At 37.9% G+C, this 27,516-nt stretch overlaps 1 protein-coding gene across 1 annotated transcript; it reads right to left on the reverse strand.

Annotated features, from left to right (window-relative positions):
* Positions 1–172: 172 nt before the first annotated feature.
* LOC106062960 (calpain-3-like) lies at positions 173–27,516 on the reverse strand. Its single transcript, XM_056032217.1, has 10 exons — positions 27,397–27,516; positions 21,524–22,151; positions 18,588–18,719; positions 10,693–10,898; positions 5,823–6,014; positions 4,670–4,740; positions 3,842–3,927; positions 2,690–2,755; positions 1,254–1,327; positions 173–206 (listed from the first exon to the last, which is right to left on the reverse strand). The coding sequence occupies exons 2-10, from the start codon at positions 22,133–22,135 to the stop codon at positions 173–175; spliced, it is 1,473 nt and encodes a 490-aa protein (XP_055888192.1). The 5' UTR covers positions 22,136–22,151; positions 27,397–27,516.

Here is a 27,516-nt window from a genome sequence, read left to right on the forward strand (position 1 = left end):
AATGGGTTTCTGTTTGAATCTCACTCGCCATCTACCACCAAGCCAATTTCTGTAGCATAAAGATTTCTTCAAAACCATGCTTAGCAATTAGCATATATCCTGATATTAATACTGCCGACAATGTTATTTTCTGTATTTCTCCTACTGATCTCTTCGCACTAGCCTTTATGTTTTATGGTGGATATTGGTTGTTGCTGTTTAATGATCTGGGAAAAGGTGAAAGTTTAATTAATGGGTTTGATAAATGTTTACAATATTACTTAAAATTAGATTCTGAAACCTACTCAAAGAGTTACATCTGCCATTCTTGTCAAAATCTGGAGTCAGTGAACAAAAGGTTGTGTTCGAAAAATATTTCATATAGTCAGGAAGACAGATGAAAAACTCGCCATTATTTTTATCTGGGAGATTTTTAGTATTGGATGGAATAGATTTCCATTCTGTGCTTCTGAAAAAAAAAAGTTGTTTATTGATATTTAGCAATTATAACAATATCTTCGCAAGACCACGCAAAAATAGAATCAACTTTTGGTAATTCTTCGTTTTATGATTGACATTTCATTTAAATCTTTCTTTTCTCATTTAAAAAAAAAAAGATTATTAATGTTTTTAGTATTGATGTTTGAAACATTGAAAAAAAAAAGCAATCCACACATAAACAAACCTCAAAAGCCTGATAAGGGTAAAACCAGTTTAAAAAAAAAAAAAACTTAAATGGAGGCTGAAGCTTGATGTGCTGAAACAAATGAGCAGAAATGCCATGATAATATAATTATAGCATCCCTAAGTTACCATGGTTATTTAGAGTACAAGGTAAAGAAAATATGGCAAAAATAGATAGGTTCCAAGGATGACTCAAACCACAACCTAACGCCATCTAGTTTCATCAAGCTAATACAGTTATCTGTTTGGACGACTATGGACAAGGCTGTGAGCTGGCTTTGGGAGGTGCATGTAATTATATTCTTAGACTTGCAAGTAGCCGTTGCATCGTAACTTCGCAAGCTATATATCAAGAAATTGGATTTTCTAAATCTATTTAACTTTGTAAAGATCTCAACGTGACAGAGTTTAAAGGCGGACGGGCGGATAGACAAACCACAAAACTAATTGCGGCTTTTCCTCTTTCGGATGCCTCTGCTATTAACTTTTTTTTAATTTGGTTTCTCAATAAATCCTTTTGTATATTTTTTTTCTAAAATATATAATTGTAAAGTTGAAGTGACCAAAAAATATTTAAATAAAATTCTTACCCTTCAGACCAAGCTCCCGTCCAATCAATGTGACCCCATGGATTTCGAACCTGTACAAGTTTTTCGCCGTTGATCTGTACATAAACAATTGACAGTACATAGCAATCAGAGAAATAGACATCCTTCTTATTTGTTTATCAGAATAAACTAACAAAATACATGTGGTGAGTTTGTAGTGGGTAAGATGATGTTTAATGGGGCTAAACGGATATGTATTGTGCGTGTTGACAGTGATGACCTTTTTCTCTAATTGTAGTACCTGCGATAACATACTGCCTGTCTGAAATAATAATGCTGTTGGTGAGCATAATTTGTGAGAGCGTGTTGGCTGTTGATATTTGAATCAGTTACATGTTGGGAACATATAGTACTAAGATCTAAAACAAAATGTACATTATACGGCAAAGATGACCAAGACAGCGTAGCGATGTCTGATTGGTGAAAACACTACTTCCAATCGATTTGTCCATCCGTCCGAGACTATTCGTTATAGAAGGCTCAGGCCACTGACCTGCAACGTCACAACCTTTGGGCAGTTTAGACCAATAGCTCGTTTAGACATCGTACAATAAATAATACCTTACATTTTGGAAATTCCTGAACGCGATAGTTCTTTCAAAACCGATATTGGCTCTAGATCTAAGTCTAGTACTCAAGCCAAATTACATATTTTTTTTACTCTGAAAATTAAAACGGTCAAACGAGAGTTTTCCTTGTGTAACCAACGAGTTATTAATTCTTTTTCGCAGCGATCAACATCAACTGTTGAATTTCTAGAAAAATCGTTAGAGCCGTTTTTGAGATCAGCATTTAGGTTTTGTTCACCCTAATTCCATAAAGTTCTGACTTGAATTGAACATCGTCAGCAGCTAGAACTTACGCATTTTTCGATTTTGCCAGCAAGCAAGGTATATTTTGGCGATTATTTATTGGTATGTTCCTTATATGGACATCTAGATCTAACACTAATTTATACCTCTTAAGATCTAGTCTGGATCTACTTCTCTAGATGTAGAATTTAGATGTAGGGTAATCTATTTTAGATGTACGTAAAAATATAAGCAAAGCTTATACACTTTAAAAAATGAAGCAACAATACATTTACTCAGTTATGGAATAATTAATGTACTACGGCTGACTACGCAATGTTGGCTCTAGACCTAGATATAAGTCTCCAGCCAAATTTACATTTATTTATTTTTTACTTTAAAAAATTATAACGTTCAAACTAGAGTTTTCTCCGTGTGGCCAAAGAGCTAGTAATTCTTTTCTCAGCAATATACATCAAGTGTTAAATTTCTAGGAAAATCGTTAGAGCCGTTTTTGAGATCAGCTGTCCACGATCCTGGATCTTAGTTTCTGGTTCCATGACGTTCTGACTTGAATAGAGGCATTTAAAAAAAAAGAGAAAGAGAATCGGTCAAATTATTACAAACCTCATGTACACTGACAACAGAATAAGCATGTCTTCCTGTTAAACCTTTGACGTCTACATTTTCTTCCTACAAATACCAATGTCAAACAATTTATAATAATGTCTTATGAGCAATAGTCCTATCAACTATTATGTGTCATCCAATAACTAGTTTGCTTTATATAGTTTCAATACAAGTTGACTTAAGTTGTAATGTTTAAGTTATGTGTACTTATGGCCAGTAGCGTCACTAGGATGGGTGTCATCCGGTGCGGTAAGATCAGGGTGTCACCCCCCCCCCTCAAGCGTTCCACTTATTCTTTCGAAAAAAAAACTATCGTTGTTTAGTTCTTTAATCGAAATAATACAGTTCGTTGATTGCTGTTACACAAAGTTAAAATGTGTATCGATTCTATTTTAATTATTGTTTGTCTCTGACATTTTATCGTTAATAATTAGGCCTACATATATGAACATCTAAGTTTTTTAAATTAGAAACAAATTAAACATCCACTAAACATACTTTCCTTAGTAAACATTTAAAAGCTCTTAACGGAAACATTTTAACATTATAGTCACATATAATGGTAGTTTCCTGAGGACGACTAATGAAAAAATGCAACTTTACGACCGGTACAAACACTTGAAAAGAATTTTTTTTATTTTAACATTTAAAAGTGTACAATAACCTTAGAAAATAAAAACTTAAATTTCCTTTTCAGGATTTCAAATGTGTCATGATTAGATCTACAATCTAAATCTAGATCAATACGACAATAGAGATGATATCTAGACTAGATCTGGATCTATGTCTATATAATGAATATAATCTACTCTAGATCTGGGCTCAAGAGTGTTACCGATGCCGTGGATCCGCTACAAACGTAGGTCTACTCCAAACTTTCGTAGGCCTACCTTCATCCTTGATCTATTCTATACTAAGACTAAGAATCTAGTCTAGATCTAGACTAGATGGTAGTAGATGGTAGTAGATGGTAGTAGATCATAGATGTTATCGATCTAGAACTAAATCTAAATCATACTACAACTAAATTGGATCTAGAGCCTAAGTCTAGATTGTAGAGTAATGTAGAGAATCATGACATAACAGGTCATAACGTAATAACTATCTAGATCTAGGCATGTATTTGGCAAGAAACAGTTAAAGGCTTACATCAAAGGCTGGTAGAGATTCGTTGATGTCCTTCAAAACTTTGTTGCATTCTAGTATTCTAGTTTTGGTAATTCTGTTCTTGACGTCTGGCCCAGTACAAAAGAGATGAATGCTCTCAGTATTAACCTCTTGTTCTATATTAGAATAGTAAATCCGGCATCTTTAGATGGTATTTTCATATTTTTAAAAGTATTTTTCTGTTGCAATTACATGCTAGTTTGATTTAACAAAAGTTATTTCAATAACAATTTGAGCTAACTTGTCACACATTTCTTAGAGTAAATGTTGAAGTGCTCTAGCTTTGCCAACACTTTTCCAATAATTAACACTTTAATTTGAAGGTACTCTTGTGTTGTGTTGACTTTTCCCTCAGTACATATGCCAACAAGAAAGCCAAGCAATGAAATGTTTGCTTGTATTCACAGACATCTGTCTTTGCGCTGCTCCTCTAGAGTTTGTAATTTCAGAGCGACGGCAAAGATTTTCGCCGTCACACTTTCATAAAATTGTTCCAGCATGAGTCTAACAGCAACACTATGAGCACACCAGCGAGTTGTTCATATGACACTCTATCATTAATTAAAATATCCCATCGATTGGTAGCAGCGGCAAAGAAAGAAAACATTTTTCTAGAAAACCGAGAAAATATATACCAAATAGATTTTCTGATTAAGAATTTTGACCACATAACTTAAGTAAACGGTGTACACATTCTTTAAGTTTCTTTTCTGTTCTTCATTATTACTGCCTGCACTTCTTCATGAATCCTTGACATTGTAGCTGCATTACCATGTCCTTGAGCTCTTTATATCAATACTTTAATCCCACATTCTTCCAGGCGTTTTAAATTATCAGAACTGATACCATCAGCTTTTAAAGAGGAATATCCTACAACATTTCTGTAGTCTCAACATTAACATTGATACTGTTAATATATCTTACAACTTCAGAGACCTATGTTAGGTGCGCTGTAATACAAGATACCAGAATACCTTGCAGTATTTATGTCTCTGATAAGTATATCCCTTAAGTGGTTTGCTAAAACATTTATAAACTCACTGAGTTTTGGTACCAAGTTGGAAAGTAACTTTTTTTTATCCCTGCCTTTCAATCGTATAAGTTATTATTTCAGCACTGGTTCTTATTTGGATAACATTTCCACAATCCCAAGAAAACAATTCCATTATTTAATGAAAAGTCTTCTTCAATTCACCACCATATACCAACTTTTGATTTGCTAAATAAAAAAAGAAATAGTAAGCAATCTACAAGTGCAAGATGTTCCTCTGTTTTCCCATCTATACGTCAATCATAGCAATGACTTCCCTGTCAATTTTTTTAAGCTAAAGTCAGACTGTCAAACTGTTCCGAATTTGAAAGCCTGATAAATGTTCTTCAGTCTTCTAGCGAGTTTCTCATTGTGGACATGACCACTGTTTATCAAAACAAGAAAATCTTGCTATTGATTTTTCCCCATGATAAAAAGGTTTATTCAAACATTCTTATGCTTTATGATCTTCCCTCTGTCATATTTTAAAGTTGTTTTTTTTTTCTTTGGAAAAGTGCATTTATTTTCCACTCGGGTGTCACCCCCTATCGGGTGTCACCCGGTGCGGACCTCACCCCCCGCACCCCCTAGTGACGCCACTGCTTATGGCTAATTGCTATTTAAAATTGTTGAATAATCAGGGTCGAAAAATGATTAAGGTTATTATGGAAAAAATCATGTAAACTCATTTTAATTGGCCCAATAATTTCAGAGCTGAAGTGATAATAAAATTGTTTTTATTGAAACCTGACTTCAAGATTTAAAGCCATTTTGTCTATCGTATGCCCTCAGAACGAAGTAACTCATACTAGAAGATATATGGTTGGCAAATGACTGTACTGGGGTTCGTAATTTAACCTACCAGTGACCAAATCCCTAAACGCGCCTGTACAGCCACCCCAAAGCAGTTGATATAGGATTGATTTGTGATACCCAAATCTTACCGAGGTACCTGCTGTAACCTGATGATTAAACAATAGTGCATTCTTAATGCGAGCATAAAAGGCATCGAAGTCCTTGTTTGTCATTTTCTGATGCTCCATTATTTCTCCGATACCACTAGTCAACTGGAGGTAGGCATCTTTGCAAAGCCCATTACAGATCGCTTCATATGAACCATGTAACCTAATGGACAGACAATAGCAAGGGACAATATGCTTAGTGTATGGCCTACACAATAAAACCAAGAAAGTATTAAACCAAAATTGAAAAATAATTCTATAATAAAGACTAGTGATATTTTATGTAAAAAAAATGTTTAATAAGCAGTATACTTTTTTTCAAACAATTAATATCTTACTTTATCTTCAAATGAAATAGTAAACTAACTGTTTATAATTTATTTATTACTACCATTAGCCATCGGCTTCGCACCTTAATTTATTGACTGTCCGCATTCAGCAACCCCTGTTTGACCAGTGTAATTTAGTACCTTTCACATTGAATTGGAATGGCCACCGAAAAATTCACTTCTGGTATGTGAACTCGGTGCGGTGCCTGAGCGGTAAAGTGCTTGGCTTCCGAGCCGGAGTCCAAGGTTCGAATCCTGGTGAAGACTGGGATAATTTGACTTCAGGATATTAGTTGGGTAAAAGTAAAGGTGGTTGGTCGTTGTGCTGGTCACGTGACACCCTCGTTGACCGTGGACCATAGAAACGGATGACTTTTACATTATCTGCCCTTATATCGCATGATATGAAATGGGAATTTTATTTTTTTATGTGAATTTGATATCACTTTTCTCTCACCTCTTATTTTTCGCCCCCTCCCGGTTCCCCCTTACGTCCCTCAAAACACTTGAATTTTAGAATCTGGTATATGTTACATGAACGGCCCGTTTTATAATGCACATATTTTTTGCCTGTAAATTGGTACAATGACCCACTGGCGGATCCAGTGGGGGGGGGGCGGTAGGGGCGATCGCCCCACCCACTAGGCCGACCCTCCCTCCGATGGGGGAGGGGGGAGACGAATTTTAGTAAAGAAATCACACAATTTGTATACGAATTTATTAGTTATGTTAATAATATATACTAATTATTTATATTTCAACCTATTTTTAGTTTCTTTCGACCCCCCCCCCCAGTATGTTGGCCGAATTGGTGGGATAGGGTGGTTGCTATGGCATCAAACCCGCCCCCCTCCCCACCATAAACTTTCAAGTGGAGGGAGGTCCAATTAATTTGTAGAAATCACAGTTTGTTAACAGAATCAATTAAATATCTATATGATTAAAACTTGTTATTGATATTTTAACCAATCTTTATATTATGTCGTTCTCCCATTAGCCGATTGGGTAGGGCAGGGGGGGGGGCGAATAAATCTATTGCCCGTCCCACCTAAACCCTTTGAGTTGGAGGGTCGGTCCTTTTTTTTTTTTTTTTTTTTTGTGGAGAAATCATAGTTTGTGAACAAAATTAGTTGAATTCCTATATAATTTTTATATTATATCGCTACACTTCTGGTATCTTAGTTGCTACTCTAGCCCTCTGATTGGGGGTTGGGGGCGGTCCTATTTTTATGGAGAAATCATAGTTTGTGAACAAAATTAGTTGAATATCTATATAATTTAAGCTACATATTGATGTTTTAACCCATTTGTATATTGTGTCACACACAGACTCTGATCTCAATTTTTTTCATTAGTAAATATAAAATGAAAAAGGGTTGTACCAGGTGGGAGGGGCGATACATGCAATCGCCTTCCGCCCATGGGACAAACCAATACTTTTTTTCGTTTTGTATTTTAGCTAAGAAATTACAAAATTTAAAAAAGTATGTCATTAATATAATTTACTAGACATATGTTACCCGCGATCCGCGGGTCTTTATTTGCGCATTACTTTCGATATAGTCACTGAGAATGTGTCAATGTAAAAATTGTGTGAATGAAGCTATCAAATCAAAATAGCTAATAGGCTTAATTAAATCCATTTTTTTTTCAAATTAAAACATTTGCTTGTAGGCCTACATATATTTGATTAAAATTTGAGATGAATAGACTAAATTTTGTATGTTCATGTGTATAAAGTATAAAGTAGATCTTGAGGTAGACATAGATCTAAATCTACACTAATCTAGAGTTAAAAATTGGCTAGAGTTAAAAATTGGCTTTAATAGACTATTGAGTTCATTCTGTGCTGCTCATGCGTGACCTTTTTTTCATGAATGAATATAGGCCTATCTCAACACGGCTACGCAGCTTTAGCGAACAGCGAACGAATATATTAAAAATGCTTTAGAAAAACAAAATTTGAATGTTAATTTGATTAAAATATGAAATTAATGGACAATAATCAGTATAATTAAAGCATAAAACTATCTTTGCGAAAAGAAGTTTTATCATCAATAAGAGTTTTAGACCTAGGCCTAGGAATAGACTCTCAGTAGAGAGATGTGTTAATGTGTAACCATTTGGTAATGTCTAATGAAAGAATGTTCGCCATGAAATCTGTAGTCACAGATATCAGGAACTAATTTATGTAAAAAATGCTTTTGGATAATCTAGTGGATTGGATTTAGATGTATGTTAAACTTAACTAATGATCCTTTCAAGTTTTTTCTCTTTCGCTACGAAAATAAAATTAGGTTTGCGAAAATGGGATTACCCGAAGCCGATACATTCATATCTATTAAAAACGAAAAGAGCGATAGCTAGTGGATTGGATTTAGATGTATGTTAAACTTAACTAATGATCCTTTCAAGTTTTTTCTCTTTCGCTACGAAAATAAAATTAGGTTTGCGAAAATGGGATTACCCGAAGCCGATACATTCATATCTATTAAAAACGAAAAGAGCGATAGCTTTGTTAAATGAATGGGATTATAAAGTGAACAATTAAACGAAATAATTTTTAGTACGCGATTCATGAATGAATATAGATCTAGGCCTATCTCAACTCGGCTTCGCAGCTTTCGCAAGCGAATGTAACTTTAGAAAACCAAATTTGAATGTTTATTTGATCAAAATATGAAATGAATGGACTTTAATTAATATGTTTATGTATTAAAGTATAAAACTATCTGTGCGAAGAGAAGTTTTATCATCTTAGAGTTGAATTAGAGTTTTAGATCTAGGGATGGGATTATAAAGTAAACAATTAAACGAATTAATATTTAGTACGCGATTCATTACGGTATTGTCTAATGAAAGAATGTTCGTCAGGAAATCTGTAGTCACAGATATAAGGAACTAATTAATGTAAAAAATCCTTTTGAAACACAAAATTGAAGGTTAATTTATGGTTAATTTTATTATATAATGAAATCAAAGGATCTTCTTTTGTATTTTCATGTGTCAAAGTAAAAAACTTTCTGCGCAAAGTGTATTTCTTAAAATTAGATCTAGGTCTAAATCCTTTCGATCTTTTCTCATGTCAACATTGTAGACATGGCCTAGATCCATAAAATACTATAGCTGTAATAGAGTCGGACAACTATATTTTTTTTTAGGGTCTTAAGTATGTTTTAGGGCTACAATACATACATTAAGGTCTAAGTTGGTACCCAAGGAACATTCCTGCCTAGTTTTATCAAGATTGGTCAAGCGGTTTTGATGTCTATAAGTAACATACATCCATACATACATACATACACCACACATTCTACTTTATAATATAGATATCTATGTGAAAAAAAAATGGCGGCAATTGAGCTATACATTCTTGGACTATCATTTCAGCCAATATATAATTATGATCTTTCGTTTTGAAAGTACAAAACTGTCATATCCCCAATATTTTGCCTTTGTTTCACAATCATAGACATAGGCAAATATATATAGGTTTGTGATGTGGATCTATGTTTGTTGACATGGCTTCTTTATTAATGTATGGCGGTCGTCTTATCGATTCAAATTGTTAGAATTAGTTTTTAGTCAAAAAAGTCAAAGAAAATGAGCAGAAGACCCAAATAAGCTAAAATAAAAACATTTATAACAAAAATATGTTTATGGTCTTGCCTCTATTTATTGTAATTTAGATTGTTGTCAAGTGTAGGCCTATAGCCCAGTGACGATGTTTGAAAACTGAGCGATATAAAAGTAGTTCTTTTTTTTTAAACTTACAATTGAAACGAAGTTCCTATTAAAATTCGTTTTTTTAAAAACAACATTTAAATCAGTATTCTATTCCATTAGTTAGTTAATAAATGGAAAATCTATTTTATAATGATCCATTGATACTTTCTCAATTGTGACCTTAGATGCAATTTTTGTACCAATAAGGGAATCTATGAATGAAGCTTATGAACTTTTTAATAAGACTTACTTCCCCTGAAGTTTTTCTTTAAAAAGTTGTGAAATTTTTTAAAAAATCTGCTTGCATATATAATTTAAAAAAATTAGATGGTTTACTTTCGGAAAAGAAAAGTAGCCGTTTCATCAGAACTTTGAATGATCTAAAATATCATGATGTCCGATTTTCATTTTCTCTTCTAGTTTCTGAGATCTAAATGGGACGGACGGATAGACAGACAGGCCACACAAAACTAAAAGAGTCTTTTCCCCTTTCGGGGGCCGCTAAAAATTATCGTGCGATTAGGGATAAAATCCTCTGATCTTTTGATCTAAAGTCTGACACTCTACCGACTGAGTTAAACGGGTGTTACTATGAGCAGGGAAAATTATCCACCCTATTTCATTGGTGCTATTAAAGCGACGCTCTTCAACTTAGCTAGTCAGTCGAAATGTTAGCTATAAATTAATGGCTGAAGTTTGTACTTGAGTTTCTGCTTTGTGTCATTAGACCACCATCTACCTTTTAACTTTGAAGAAAGTGAGAGTTACTAGTGAAAATTGACTTACTTTGCAAAGGCTTTTTCTACCAATGAAACCCACATTTCATTTTCATTGGTTTTGGACATGGCGCCAACCAAAGTCCCTTGTTCAGAGATTGGTAAAATATCGTCAACATAAACATCTCGCCATTGGCCAAAACTGAAGAAACGTGCATGGAAGATTCCGTCGTATTTGTGTGGATCTTCAATGAAGTAAGCAGTTTCTGGGAGGATCTAAAGTTTTTAAAAAAGTTAGATTTTGATCCCGATATATAGTTTCTAAAAGAAATGTCAGAGCAAAAGCTGTTAAACAGAAAGAATTGGCAATCCCTAGACGGATACTACTACTACTACTAATAATAATAATATCTTTGCCCATCCACCTGTTGTCTGTGACCAAACCCGAGCTTTTTCATCCTGCTCTCTTTTTGTTCGTCTGCATGTAGTAGTAAAGCGTACATAACACAGGTAGTCCGAGGCAACCTTAAACTCTTTCATGTAACTTTATCGGCATTTGCCGCTCCTTTGGAAAGATCAGCTGTGTGGGGAGGGAGAAACTGTTGTGTGGAAAGAAAGAAACTGCTGTGTGGAGAGGGAGAAACAGCTGTGTGGAGAGGAAGAAACTGCTGTGTGGGGAGGGAAAAACTGTTGTGTGGAGAGGGAGAAACTGTTGTATGGGGAGGAAGAAACTGCTGTGTGGAGAGGGAGAAACTGCTGTGTGGAGAGGGAGAAACTGCTGTGTGGAGAGGAAGAAACTGCTGTGTGGAGAGGAAGAAACTGCTGTGTGGAGAGGAAGAAACTGTTGTGTGGAGAGGGAGAAACTGCTGTGTGGAGAGGAAGAAACAGCTGTGTGGAGAGGGAGAAACTGCTGTGTGGAGAGGAAGAAACTGTTGTGTGGGGAGGGAGAAACTGCTGTGTGGAGAGGGAGAAACTGTTGTGTGGAGAGGGAGAAACTGCTGTGTGGAGAGGAAGAAACTGCTGTGTGGAGAGGAAGAAACTGTTGTGTGGGGAGGGAGAAACTGCTGTGTGGAGAGGAAGAAACAGCTGTGTGGAGAGGAAGAAACTGCTGTGTGGGGAGGGAAAAACTGTTGTGTGGAGAGGAAGAAACTGCTGTGTGGAGAGGAAGAAACTGCTGTGTGGAGAGGGAGAAACTGCTGTGTGGAGAGGGAGAAACTGCTGTGTGGAGAGGGAGAAACTGTTGTGTGGAGAGGAAGAAACTGCTGTGTGGAGAGGGAAAAACTTGTGTGTAGAGGAAGAAACTGCTGTGTGGAGAGGGAGAAACTGCTGTGTGGAGAGGGAGAAACTGTTGTATGGGGAGGAAGAAACTGCAGTGTAGGGAGAGAGAAACTGTTGTGTGGAGAGGGAGAAACTGTTGTATGGGGAGGAAGAAACTGCTTTGTAGGGAGGGAGAAACTGCTGTGTGGAGAGGGAGAAACTGTTGTGTGGAGAGGGAGAAACTGCTGTGTGGAGAGGGAGAAACTGTTGTGTGGAGAGGAAGAAACTGCTGTGTGGAGAGGGAAAAACTGTTGTGTGGAGAGGAAGAAACTGCTGTGTAGGGAGGGAGAAACTGTTGTGTGGAGAGGGAGAAACTGTTGTATGGGGAGGAAGAAACTGCTGTGTAGGGAGGGAGAAACTGTTGTATGGGGAGGAAGAAACTGCTGTGTGGAGAGGGAGAAACTGTTGTGTGGGGAGGGAGAAACTGTTGTGTGGAGAGGGAGAAACTGTTGTGTGGGGAGGAAGAAACTGCTGTGTAGGGAGGGAGAAACTGTTGTGTGGGGAGGAAGAAACTGCTGTGTAGGGAGGGAAAAACTGTTGTATGGGGAGTGAGAAACTGTTGTGTAGGGAGGGAGAAACTGTTGTGTGGAGAGGGAGAAACTGTTGTATGGGGAGGAAGAAACTGCTGTGTAGGGAGGGAGAAACTGTTGTGTGGAGAGGGAGAAACTGTTGTGTGGGGAGGAAAAAACTGCTGTATAGGGAGGGAGAAACTGTTGTGTGGAGAGGGAGAAACTGTTGTATGGGGAGGAAGAAACTGCTGTGTGGGGAGGGAGAAACTGTTGTATGGGGAGGGAGAAACTGTTGTGTGGAGAGGGAGAAACTGTTGTGTGGGGAGGGAGAAACTGTTGTGTGGGGAGGAAGAAACTGCTGTGTAGGGAGGGAGAAACTGTTGTATGGGGAGGAAGAAACTGCTGTGTAGAGAGGGAGAAACTGTTGTGTGGGGAGGAAGAAACTGCTGTGTAGGGAGGGAGAAACTGTTGTGTGGAGAGGGAGAAACTGTTGTGTAGGGAGGGAGAAACTGTTGTGTGGAGAGGGAGAAACTGCTGTATGGGGAGGAAGAAACTGCTGTGTAGGGAGGGAGAAACTGCTGTGTAGGGAGGGAGAAACTGTTGTGTAGGGAGGGAGAAACTGCTGTGTAGGGAGGGAGAAACTGTTGTGTAAAGAGGGAGAAACTGCTGTATGGGGAGGAAGAAACTGCTGTGTAAGGAGGGAGAAACTGTTGTGTGGAGAGGGAGAAACTGTTGTATGGGGAGGAAGAAACTGCTGTGTAGGGAGGGAGAAACTGTTGTGTGGAGAGGGAGAAACTGTTGTGTGGGGAGGAAGAAACTGCTGTGTAGGGAGGGAGAAACTGTTGTGTGGAGAGGGAGAAACTGCTGTGTAGGGAGGGAGAAACTGCTGTGTAGGGAGGGAGAAACTGTTGTGTGGAGAGGGAGAAACTGCTGTATGGGGAGTGAGAAACTGTTGTGTAGGGAGGGAGAAACTGTTGTGTGGAGAGGGAGAAACTGTTGTATGGGGAGGAAGAAACTGCTGTGTAGGGAGGGAGAAACTGTTGTGTGGAGAGGGAGAAACTGTTGTGTGGGGAGGAAAAAACTGCTGTGTAGGGAGGGAGAAACTGTTGTGTGGAGAGGGAGAAACTGTTGTATGGGGAGGAAGAAACTGCTGTGTGGGGAGGGAGAAACTGTTGTATGGGGAGGGAGAAACTGTTGTGTGGAGAGGGAGAAACTGTTGTGTGGGGAGGAAGAAACTGTTGTGTAGGGAGGGAGAAACTGTTGTGTGGGGAGGAAGAAACTGCTGTGTAGGGAGGGAGAAACTGTTGTGTGGGGAGGAAGAAACTGCTGTGTGGAGAGGGAGAAACTGTTGTATGGGGAGTGAGAAACTGTTGTGTAGGGAGGGAGAAACTGTTGTGTGGAGAGGGAGAAACTGTTGTATGGGGAGGAAGAAACAGCTGTGTAGGGAGGGAGAAACTGTTGTGTGGAGAGGGAGAAACTGTTGTGTGGGGAGGAAAAAACTGCTGTGTAGGGAGGGAGAAACTGTTGTGTGGAGAGGGAGAAACTGTTGTATGGGGAGGAAGAAACTGCTGTGTGGGGAGGGAGAAACTGTTGTATGGGGAGGGAGAAACTGTTGTGTGGAGAGGGAGAAACTGTTGTGTGGAGAGGGAGAAACTGTTGTGTAGGGAGGGAGAAACTGTTGTGTAGGGAGGGAGAAACTGCTGTGTAGGGAGGGAGAAACTGTTGTGTGGAGAGGGAGAAACTGCTGTATGAGGAGGAAGAAACTGCTGTGTAGGGAGGGAGAAACTGTTTGTGGAGAGGGAGAAACTGTTGTATGGGGAGGAAGAAACTGCTGTGTAGGGAGGGAGAAACTGTTGTGTGGAGAGGGAGAAACTGTTGTGTGGGGAGGAAGAAACTGCTGTGTAGGGAGGGAGAAACTGTTGTGTGGAGAGGGAGAAACTGCTGTGTAGGGAGGGAGAAACTGCTGTGTAGGGAGGGAGAAACTGTTGTGTGGAGAGGGAGAAACTGTTGTGTGGGGAGGAAAAAACTGCTGTATAGGGAGGGAGAAACTGTTGTGTGGAGAGGGAGAAACTGTTGTATGGGGAGGAAGAAACTGCTGTGTGGGGAGGGAGAAACTGTTGTATGGGGAGGGAGAAACTGTTGTGTGGAGAGGGAGAAACTGTTGTGTGGGGAGGAAGAAACTGTTGTGTAGGGAGGGAGAAACTGTTGTGTGGGGAGGAAGAAACTGCTGTGTAGGGAGGGAGAAACTGTTGTGTGGGGAGGAAGAAACTGCTGTGTAGGGAGGGAGAAACTGTTGTATGGGGAGGAAGAAACTGCTGTGTAGAGAGGGTGAAACTGTTGTTTGGGGAGGAAGAAACTGCTGTGTAGGGAGGGAGAAACTGTTGTGTGGAGAGGGAGAAACTGTTGTGTAGGGAGGAAGAAACTGTTGTGTGGAGAGGGAGAAACTGCTGTATGGGGAGGAAGAAACTGCTGTGTAGGGAGGGAGAAACTGCTGTGTAGGGAGGGAGAAACTGTTGTTTAGGGAGGGAGAAACTGCTGTGTAGGGAGGGAGAAACTGTTGTGTGGAGAGGGAGAAACTGCTGTATGGGGAGGAAGAAACTGCTGTGTAGGGAGGGAGAAACTGTTGTGTGGAGAGGGAGAAACTGTTGTATGGGGAGGAAGAAACTGCTGTGTAGGGAGGGAGAAACTGTTGTGTGGAGAGGGAGAAACTGTTGTGTGGGGAGGAAGAAACTGCTGTGTAGGGAGGGAGAAACTGTTGTGTGGAGAGGGAGAAACTGCTGTGTAGGGAGGGAGAAACTGCTGTGTAGGGAGGGAGAAACTGTTGTGTGGAGAGGGAGAAACTGTTGTGTAGGGAGGGAGAAACTGCTGTGTAGGGAGGGAGAAACTGTTGTGTGGAGAGGGAGAAACTGCTGTATGAGGAGGAAGAAACTGCTGTGTAGGGAGGGAGAAACTGTTTGTGGAGAGGGAGAAACTGTTGTATGGGGAGGAAGAAACTGCTGTGTAGGGAGGGAGAAACTGTTGTGTGGAGAGGGAGAAACTGTTGTGTGGGGAGGAAGAAACTGCTGTGTAGGGAGGGAGAAACTGTTGTGTGGAGAGGGAGAAACTGCTGTGTAGGGAGGGAGAAACTGCTGTGTAGGGAGGGAGAAACTGTTGTGTGGAGAGGGAGAAACTGTTGTGTGGGGAGGAAAAAACTGCTGTATAGGGAGGGAGAAACTGTTGTGTGGAGAGGGAGAAACTGTTGTATGGGGAGGAAGAAACTGCTGTGTGGGGAGGGAGAAACTGTTGTATGGGGAGGGAGAAACTGTTGTGTGGAGAGGGAGAAACTGTTGTGTGGGGAGGAAGAAACTGTTGTGTAGGGAGGGAGAAACTGTTGTGTGGGGAGGAAGAAACTGCTGTGTAGGGAGGGAGAAACTGTTGTGTGGGGAGGAAGAAACTGCTGTGTAGGGAGGGAGAAACTGTTGTATGGGGAGGAAGAAACTGCTGTGTAGAGAGGGTGAAACTGTTGTTTGGGGAGGAAGAAACTGCTGTGTAGGGAGGGAGAAACTGTTGTGTGGAGAGGGAGAAACTGTTGTGTAGGGAGGAAGAAACTGTTGTGTGGAGAGGGAGAAACTGCTGTATGGGGAGGAAGAAACTGCTGTGTAGGGAGGGAGAAACTGCTGTGTAGGGAGGGAGAAACTGTTGTTTAGGGAGGGAGAAACTGCTGTGTAGGGAGGGAGAAACTGTTGTGTGGAGAGGGAGAAACTGCTGTATGGGGAGGAAGAAACTGCTGTGTAGGGAGGGAGAAACTGTTGTGTGGAGAGGGAGAAACTGTTGTATGGGGAGGAAGAAACTGCTGTGTAGGGAGGGAGAAACTGTTGTGTGGAGAGGGAGAAACTGTTGTGTGGGGAGGAAGAAACTGCTGTGTAGGGAGGGAGAAACTGTTGTGTGGAGAGGGAGAAACTGCTGTGTAGGGAGGGAGAAACTGCTGTGTAGGGAGGGAGAAACTGTTGTGTGGAGAGGGAGAAACTGCTGTATGGGGAGGAAGAAACTGTTGTGTAGGGAGGGAGAAACTGTTGTGTGGAGAGGGAGAAACTGCTGTGTAGGGAGGGAGAAACTGCTGTGTGGAGAGGGAGAAACTGCTGTGTAGGGAGGGAGAAACTGTTGTGTGGAGAGGGAGAAACTGCTGTGTAGGGAGGGAGAAACTGCTGTGTAGGGAGGGAGAAACTGTTGTGTGGAGAGGGAGAAACTGTTGTATGGGGAGGAAGAAACTGCTGTGTAGGGAGGGAGAAACTGTTGTGTGGAGAGGGAGAAAGTGCTGTGTAGGGAGGGAGAAACTGCTGTGTAGGGAGGGAGAAACTGTTGTGTGGAGAGGGAGAAACTGCTGTATGGGGAGGAAGAAACTGCTGTGTAGGGAGGGAGAAACTGTTGTGTGGAGAGGGAGAAACTGCGGTGTGGAGAGGAAGAAACCGCTGTGTGGGGAGTGTGACGAGATGTTTAATTAGTTAGTTTATGGCTTGTTTATTTAAGTCTAGGGGAAATTTTAATATTTTATCCCGCTTTCATATTCCTATAAGATAAAATAAGTATAATAAAATATTTACACTCACCCGTTTGTCCCTAATGAAACCTCACTAATAAACTTCCTAATAGAGGAGACTGTATGAATCCTAGCGGGCTTAACTTAGAATGCTTTGGTCTCTCTCTATATATAGATGGGACTTTTTGTTTAACGGGTGGGGAAGATAGCTAGCTGATTTTCTCACATGTATCTATGTACTGGACATGTCAGGCGTCATGTCCGATTTATGGCCTGTACCGTGAGAGTAGGGACTAAGGCGAATATTTATCTGTCCAGCCCGAGTGCAATGCTATTCTTAAGGCGGTGCGTATCCTGCGGGGGAGGAGAGAGAGAAATAGGTGTGAAAAGTTATTAAGCTGCTTCGTGTAGCGCTGGTGCCGCGACTATTGTGTGCTGGTCACCTGTCCAGCGGTCAAAAATTACAAGTTAGACCTAGAGAAGCTAGTTAATGTTTTACGTCAAGATTCGTCCCGTGAGAAACAGTGCGAGGGGAGATAAATCCTACAAGAAATTAGTTATGGGTAGACAAGAAAATAATTGTTTGAAGTTAAAATAAAAGTTTCCCACGATTTGCTGGGAAAAACTCAAATGAACTTTTGCATGCAAGTTTCGTAACGTCTCAGGGAGGGAGAAACTGTTGTGTGGAGAGGAAGAATCTGCTGTGTGGAGAGGGAGAAACTGCTGCGTGGAGAGGGAGAAACTGTTGTGTGGAGAGGGACAAAATGTTGTGTGGAGAGGGAGAAAGTGTTGTGTGGGGAGGAAGAAACTGCTGTGTGGAGAGGGAGAAACTGTTGTGTGGAGAGGGAGAAACTGTTGTGTGGAGAGGGAGAAACTGTTGTGTGGGGAGGAAGAAACTGTTGTGTGGAGAGGGAGAAACTGCTGTGTGGGGAGGAAGAAACTGTTGTGTGGAGAGGGAGAAACTGTTGTGTGGAGAGGGAGAAACTGTTGTGTGGAGAGGGAGAAACTGTTGTGTGGAGAGGGAGAAACTGCTGTGTGGAGAGGGAGAAACTGTTGTGTGGAGAGGAAGAAACTGCTGTGTGGAGAGGGAGAAACTGTTGTGTGAAAAGGGAGAAACTGTTGTGTGGAGAGGGAGAACTGTTGTGTGGAGAGGGAGAAACTGTTGTGTGGGGAGGAAGAAACTGCTGTGGGGGGAGGAAGAAGAGCTGATCCAGAACTTTATCAAATTATCATTCTAATTTCTTTTTCTAAAGCATTTTTCAAACATTCGTTCGCTATAGCTATAGCTATAGCTACGAAGCCTTGTTGACATATATTTTAATAGTTCCATTCATGACTCGCGTACATTTAAAGTAACGTGTGGGAAATGTGACTCAAAATTGTGGCACAAGTAGCGCAAGTATATCTTTATTAGGCGTATCTTATCTTCTTATCTTATATAATATTTTTAAGAACCTTTTGAATAATGTTTGTATTTTTTTTATATTCTGATATGAATATATAGGCCCTAAAAATAGAATTACATGATAAATCTCAGGGCCATGGCTGCTTATAGGGCTTAAATAATCTCATTCATTTTTCATTTCATTGATTATTATAAATACTTATAGAGCTATGTTTCACCTGTTTCATGAATTCTTTATTATCAGCAATATTGGCCAGTACAGACATAAACCAACAGTTACCAACAGATCCTTGACCTACACCAGCACGTGAAGTGCCATTCATGGTCAGTACTGGGTCAGTCCTGAATTCCTAAACATAATGAATATATTATCTTGAAAATATAAGAATTCCAAGTATTAATAAATAATTGTGTAATGTTGAGAAATATATATGGCTCCTTATGTCTCGGAAGACAATGGATGCGCCCAGATAAGTCATTGATTTTGGTTTCGTCTTGAGACCACGATCAAAGGCAATACCTATGCATTTTCTTTTTTTTTTAGTGGCCCCCGAAAGGGGAATAAATGCTATTAGTTTTATGTGGTCTGTCTGTCCGTCCGTTCTGTTTAGATCTCGTAAACTAGAAAAGATATTGAAAATCCGACATCATGATGTTTTAGACCTTTCAAAGTTCTGAAAGCGAAAAATTTAATTTTTAAAATCAACTATGCAAGCAGTTTTTTCATAAAATACATCATTTTAAAACAATTCATTATTAATAGTAACAAACAAGTGAGGCTATTTAGTAAGGGAAATGACTATTTACCATATTTTTAATTTTTTTATGCAAACTGTTTTAGATTTTTTGTCAAATTGTTATTATTTTCTAAATTTATTGTTACGTTAAGTATGTTTTGTTATCCTAACTACAACTTTTACAAAAAAATGTTAACATTTTTTTAATGAGAAAAAAATAATTCAATATACATATAAGTGGAATACAATTTAAAACAACAATTAGTAAGTAGTTTTTCATACCATCACGAGAATTTCAGCGCGGCGCTATAGCAATAGAACACGCAACTAAAGATTTATTTTTTTGTACGAAAACGTTGATTTTTAGCGGCCCCCGTCAGGGGAAAAGCCGCTATTAGGTTTGTGCAAAATGTCAGTCTGTCCGTCTAACACACTCAGATCTCGAAAACTAGAAGAGAAATGAAAAAGATTATTTCACCATGCGATGCGGCTTGAAAAGTTCACAACAAATATAACTATTAGTTAAAGGTGTTTTTTTTAGCGTTTTATCTGTTGGTCGGTCTGTCCGTCACGTTCATATAAAAAAAAAAACACTAAACGCTATTGAAAATCTGATTTAATCTATAATGTTCCTTCAAACATTGCAACAGTTTTAAGTATCTATTATAGATTGTTCCGGATGTTTTTGTGAAAAACAAATCAATGCCAACGAATGTTTGTTTGCTCTTCTAACTTATTTTACATGTAATTTCTGTGCTATGAACTATGAAGAACTATGAAGTTGTTCTGGATAAATTTAAAAAAAAAAATTATGTCAAACGATTATTACCCTTATATTCTTGGACAATAAGTCACTATATAAATATCCAATTATTCTGTATTTTCAACTTACAACAAAAACAATTTTATGTCAAATGACTTTTTTTTTTTCAAAAATATTGACAATAGGTTGTTCAGGATTTTAAAATAAGAAAGTAATTTACTAGAAACGATTATTGAACAACACTTTTAGACTTTTTTTACATTGAATTTTCTTGCTGAAATATAACAGAAGTTTTTTTTTATCTGTAAAGAATGTTCTGGATGTGGTTTTGAAAAAGAAATAAACCTACATTACTTAAATTTTCTTACAAATCGTCTAGAAAATTGTTCCGAATTTTATATGAAAAATATACACAAATAACTATTTGAAATCCCTCTTGTAATATATAAAACAAATAATCTTCATCTCATTTACGAATATCGGTTGTTCCGGATTTTTATGAAAAACATTCTAACTCTATTTATGTAAAATCGCACTTATGTCGTACATTACATTTAATTTTCTAGCTAAACGTATTAAAATCTAATTGTCGTTAATATTATTTTCCGATTTTTAAGGAAAACAACTTGTTAACACCAAAATATGGTACAAAAATCTCTCCACGAGGCTACGGTACATCTAATTTTCATATGAGACCATTCCAAAAATTTAATTAACGTTATTAGATTTATCTAGACTTTTCTTTTTTTCTCACTATATATACAAGCATCGGAACAATCTAAGTTATCTAACGATAGATACTTAAAACTATTGCGATGTTTCGGAAGGAAAATAAGATTAATCAAATTTTCAATAGATTTTAGTTGTATATTTTTCGCTATTAACATGACGGCAGACAGACTGACAGACAAAACGAACGAAATGCAGCTTTAATCCCAATATATTATATATATATATCCTCTGTCGTCCAGCGAGAAGTTATTTTTTTTTTATTTAGAAGGAACATCCGAAACATTTAAAACAGAAAAAAAACAAAAATTTTTTACAACGTCAAATGAGTCTTTGAAACATTATTACTTTTGACCATCAAAATTAAATCACGTCTTGAATATTCCTTGCGAATAGGCGGATCCGACAGGGATCCGACTCCGACGGGGGCCGCCTCTGAATTTGTGTGATAACACAAACTCTCTTTTTAATCTTGTTTTTTCTTGAGGCTTTGAATAAGACATTGACCCTTTACAAAACAGATCAATTAGATAATCATTATATGACATCAGTTAGGCCACGTTTACATCTAACTTCACCTTCACTTGGTCTGCTGGACCGTTGGCCACCACACAAGATCTGTCAACCTGCTTTCTCTATTCTACTTTGCCATTTTCCTTTGATAGAATTTCATTCTAATGTTCTTTCTGAAAATATTAAAACCTGCCTTTTTACCTGCCTGGGTGAACCACTTCGGGGGCCGATTTTGAGTTTGTGTTTCGACACAAACTGTCTTTGTAACCTTGTTTTCATTTAAACTTACATTGACAAAACAAATTCTCAGATGATATCATGATATCTATTTGTTGTTGTTGTTTTTTTTTACAATAATTTATATATTTTTGCTAATTGCTTTAAACAAATCAGTTTAAAAACTATGAAATACCTTTGGTCTTTTCCATTTCATGTTTTGATATTTGACACCACTGGGTAGATTAAGAAGAAAAGAAGTGTCGATAAATAGATCATCTGAACTAGCGTTTGGACGTTTTGCAGGATCGTCATCTTTAAAATGACGTCTGCAATCTATTGTTCTTTCCATTATCCCCGTGACATTTTTATAGTATTCAGTTTCACTAGCACCATCTTCCTGTGGCTTTTCATTATTATCTAAGACATCTTTATCTGCCTTTGGTTTGTTTGTTTTGTCTATAACCTCATTATTTGTCTCTATTTTGTCCTCTGTGCCTAGTTTGTTGTCTTCATTTTTAATGTTCTTATTTGATGATTCTTCTGTACCGGTATATTTGTTATCTTCAATACCCTTCTTTGATAACTCCCCTGTAAATTTAGTATCTTCATTGTAATCATTCTTTGCTATTTTCTCCATACCATCTAGGGCTCCTATTTTACCTTCAAAGCTTTTTTCTACTTTTTCTACATCAGAAGTGTATTTGACTACTTTCCGGTCCTTTTCTTCCTCATTTTCTTTTGTTTTTTGTGAAAATTCTTTCACATTACTTGTACTCGGTGTCTCTTTTGATGCACCACAGCCCATTGTCTCATCACGTTAACTGTAACATGAAGAATTAATTGTTAAGTTTTATTAATGTAAAAAAGAAATTTCTTACAAGACTCTTTGAAACGGACGAATTTTTACTAATATTTAGAATTTACTTATTCTTACTTTGCAAAGGGTTTTCGTGGTTTAAAAAAAAAGTATTTCTCTCCATCGTAATATGTCCTATATCTCGAATACAAAAGTAACATGGCAACAAGACCAAAGAGACAATTGTATGCAATCTTTCTTCAGAAACTCACCAGTGATATTTGGAGTGTCTTATTTAGCAGGGGAAATAAGCAAATTACTTAGTCTTAGCTTGATGAAGAAACTTGAATAAAGTTCGAAAACTTTCTTTTCCACACAAAACAAGCAAAATATATAAAATCAATTTTTTAGAAAGCAAAGTTTATCTAAGGGGAAGAACTACGCACCTACAACCATATCTTTCAAGAATGTAGAAGTTATTTCTATTTGTTATTAACAAACAAATGAATTTACTATTTGTCTGTTAGGTTCAATAAATAATAGCTTAAAGTATCAAGATACGAGAATGGGTGGGGAGAAATAACGAGTTCAATTATTTATGGGGACTTATTTCCACATATTTGGCCGTATCTGTTATTGCTGAAGGATTAGTTTCTCTTGTTGGTATCAAAAAAATACTTAATTATGACTTAATTACTAGTAATTGATTGACTAATTGGTTATTTTATTGATTCATGTATTGTCTACTCCTACGCCATGAAAAATGGTGCAAAGTTTAAACTTAATAAGGACATGCGTTTGAAATAACGTGATAATAATCAGACAGACAAAGCTAGTTGATATAAGCTGATAATGATGGCTGCATGGTCGTGCGGCTTGTGTGCAGGTCTGTCGTTCTGACTTATCAATGGTCCCGGGTTCAAACCCTGCCATCCCCAGTCGTCCTGCTGGAGGTTTGGACAGGGAAGTAAATTACCTTCATCTCTGAAGAAACATGTAAAAATAACATTTTTTACAAATAAGTTTTTTTTACAAACAAGCTTTCTAAAGAACCTGAATTTTATTCGTGAATATTGATAGCTTTCAATTTTCAATGTAAATATATGTAGACACAAATAAAATGATAGGAGGTCACATGTTTTACAAATACATTTCAAGTCCCTTCAAAATGGCCTCTTTTAATAAACGTCACACGGGATTCTCGATTCTGTCTCCACTTTATTTTCCTTCACACATCCCCCCTCTTTTATCCACTCATCTAAGACAATCCTGCACAAAGTTACTCCAGACACAGAGGCGACCAAAGCAGAACGCGGACCCTGGGCGAGTGTCAAATGCGGTAACCTGAGCCTTTTCTGCATGAAAGATTTCGCCTTTTAAGATTAATAAACGTAGCTAATGATTTAGAAACATTTTGCTGCCTTTACCACAACTGAACGGTATTAGAAAACTTCCAAAATATTGAGTAACAAGTCCTAGTTAATGAGAATTAATCTGGATTGCGAAGCTAATAGTGACAAGGAAATCTACAATCGCGTGGCCACCTCAGGCGCGGGGCTGGTACTGTTGACTACTTCCAGGGATGACGTTTCCATGGAGGCGTCACGCTGAGGGGAGGTTTTCCTCCGCAAAGTTACATCAGACATTTGAACACACACATACACAATCTATAACATTCTAAAAGTTACACCCACTGGCGGATCCAGGGGGGGGCGGTAGGGGCGATCGCCCCCCCCCCCCCACTCGGCCGGAGGGGGGGAAGAATTATAGTATAGAATTCACACAATTTGTATGCGAATGTATTACTTATGTTAATAATATATACTAATTATTTATATTTCAACCTATTTTTAGATTATTTCGCCCCCCCTTTCTAGTATTTTGGCTGATTTGGTAGGATCGGGAGGGGGCGATGGCATCAATCAGTCCTATTTATTTGTAGAAATCACAGCTTGCTAACAGAATCAATTAAATATCTATATGATTAAAACTTGTTATTGGTATTTTAACCGGTCTTTATATAATTCCGTTCACCTGTTGGCCGATTGGAAGAGAAAGAACGAATACCTCCACTGTCCTTCCCATCTAAACCCTTTGAGTGGGGGGGGGCTGTCCTGCTTTTATGGAGAAATCATAGTATGTGAACAAAATTAGTCGAATATCTATATAATATAAACAGGTGGAAGTGCGATACATGCAATCCCCTTCCCCCCATCGGTCAAATCCATACTTTTTCTTTTTGTATTATAGTAAGAAGTTACAAAATTTAAAAAATCTGTCACTAATATAATTTATATATGCTATAAAGTAAATTATTATATCGAGTCGCCCAACCCCTATTCTTTAATGCAAAATGCAATCAATAGCAGAAATTATAAAAAGGAGCGAGAATTAATCGTTTTCATTTTACCTCCGTTCCCCTTTCCAGACAGAGTTTGTGTAATTTCATATGAATTTATCATAACTATTTTAAGAAAGACTTTGCTTTGGAAAAGTTATAATTCAAACGAAATTTTTCAATATAACAGTCACGGTTGAGATGAGTTCAAAAGCTAGATAATCTTTTCCCAGTCGACTTTTTCCAACCTTTACTCTATTTCATATTTTTCTAGTTAAATAAATTTAGGACTATAACTCACAATGAATGCTAGAATTTTATTGAATATTATTAATCCAATTTTTTTTTTCGGCGGCGATCCTCAAAACCTTAATCTAAATATGTTGGGTATCTTATCTTTTCAAAGAACAAATCGGTTTTATTTGCAATGTATTAAGGGACTATAAATGCATATTAGAATATTTTTCTCATTATTCAAAAGGCCCTTTATAATAGAATGAATAATGAGCTGTAGGTCAGGAGAATGCGTTACTGCAGTGAAGAATACAAGAAAACCGTTTTAGCGTCGAGGCTTCGCCCCGAACCTCACTGATGAATAATAAGCTGCAGATGTCAGGAGAATGCGTTTCAGCCGTGAAAAATGCAAGAAAACGCTTTTGGGCGTCGGGGCTTCGCCAGACCCCCAAGCTTGCAAGAGAAAGACTGTTTTTTTTTTCTGTTTTTTTCGCCGAAGATTGAGAAACAGTCTTATTTTATTCTCATATATCGAATATATATATATATATGTGTGTGCTGTACGCACGTTTATGCATAGGGATAGGGTTTACTGGGCGTTAGGGTTAGGGTTTGGAAAAAAATCGCCCCCCCCACTCCAAAGTTCTGGATCCGCCAGTGGTTACACCAGACACTCGATACACACACACTCACACACACTTTATAACGTTATCAAAGTTACACCAGACACTCGACACACATAGAAATTTGTATGAAAAATTATAAGCTATCCCGACAAGACCAACGTCTAATCTATCGACTCAGGACCGAACACAACAGAATGAGACAATATATGTACCGGAAGCTCAAAATTGGAACCAGTGAAATCTGCCCATGTGTAGTGTCACCTGAGAATGCTGACCATGTCCTTCAAAACTGTTCTCTTTACCATGAGGCCCGTACAAGACACTGACCCCAAAACACCCCAATAGAAAGAAAACTAGAGAGAGAGTTCCGTGACTTGGAAACCACTGCTCAGTTTATCTCATATATTGGTCTAGTCCAGGGGTGGGCAAATTACGCCCGCGGGTCACATGCGGCCCGCCAAGGCATTTCATGCGTCACGCGGACACCTACTAATATTAGGTGTGCTAACAGAGTATACATATAAAATAGGCCTATATATTGAAAATACAACTATTAAAACTTCTGACTCTTATGATGAAGAGACTAAAGAATAATTGTCAATACAAGTCATTATAAAAACTTTCAAGTACTCGAAGATTTTTTTTAAATTGGCAATATATTGAAACATTCAAAGATGCACACTCAGGCAAGTATTTATTCAATGAAGAGCTGTGTTGAAAGTGTGTTGGCGTGGAACAAGATCACGAGTGTAACAAATTACGGTGCCTGGGTTTTAACTGATAAAAACAAAAGGTTTGTTAATAAAATTAAAGAACAATATCCCAGCCATAAACTCTACACGGCAAAATTAATAAAAAGCTGAATTGAATATAAAGCATATTATTGGCCCAATTATCTCAGTGATCGAACTTATCAGAGTACAAGATCTTAACCACGGGCAGTTACGAGAAGTACTTGAAGATGTTTGGTACCACATTAGTATCAACTTGCTTAGTATGGACAAGGTATTGAAAAGAATATGGGATCTCAAGGAAGAAATCATTGTGTTCCTTAAGGTCTATGCCTGATTGTTTCTAATATTTCTAATGAAGAATGGAAGAAAGATTCATATTTACAATCACAACCAACGCAATGAAATGTTTGCAAATGAAATGTTTGCAAATGAAATGTATATGCATGTAAAATCTTTTCCAACAAAGCTTTCCCATTTCTCAAGGCATGCACGGTTTTGTAATTTTCCGTTGCTGATATGTGAAACTAGTTCTAGTGAAGTGGTTGAAAATTTTAAGATTTATATGGATTTCTTGATTGTGTAATTGGAAAGCAAATTTTAAGACGTCAAGAACTTGGAACCAGTTTTCAATACCCTCATTTCACCATTAAGTGGAGAAACTTGATTCATCTCCAGAGGACAAACCTCAAAGCAAATAATGACCTGAAAGAGAAGTTCAAATCAGTTCTTCCGCAGAAGTTTTATTGGTCTTTGCTAGAAACTGCCTTCCCATGCTTAAAAAAATTTACTGCTAAACTTTCACATTATTTGGGTCCACATACATCTGTAAAGACGCAGTTCCTTGTTTGAAAAGTAAACAAGTGTAACAACAGGTCAATGCTGACTGACAGTCATTTGAAAAACAGTCACGAGGAAAACAACTAGTACCCTGATTTAACAGTTCTGGAACATTATGCACAAATGCAAAAAGTTAAATAACAAGAATATACATCTGAGTTATTATATATATATATATATATATATATATATATATATATATATATATATATATATATATATATATATATATATATATATATGGACCCCATTCCCCAAATATTTTTAATGCGGCCCTCGATAGAAAAAGGTTGCCCACCCCTGGTCTAGTCATCTGAACGCTTCAACATTTTAAAAAAATGAGACTAGGGAAGAGGAAGATGTATGAAAAAAAAATTAAAGCTCTTTGGCCTTTTTAAACAAACCAAATTAAAATATATGCTGAGGACTTTAAAAATATGTCCATGAAAGTATGTTTAGCCATACAAACAATTGTGAAATAAAATAGAAAATAATACTTGCGAGATTGTGGTGATTTAATTGTCACTAAGTTGCAGTCCAAGGGAGTTCAATCTTAAACTCCTCTTTCAACAGTTTTATTATTAGTAGTATTATTATTGGCGGTACTCATTGAATCCCTGC

Source organism: Biomphalaria glabrata, chromosome 6 (assembly GCF_947242115.1).
Source record: "Biomphalaria glabrata chromosome 6, xgBioGlab47.1, whole genome shotgun sequence".
NCBI lineage: Eukaryota > Metazoa > Mollusca > Gastropoda > Planorbidae > Biomphalaria > Biomphalaria glabrata.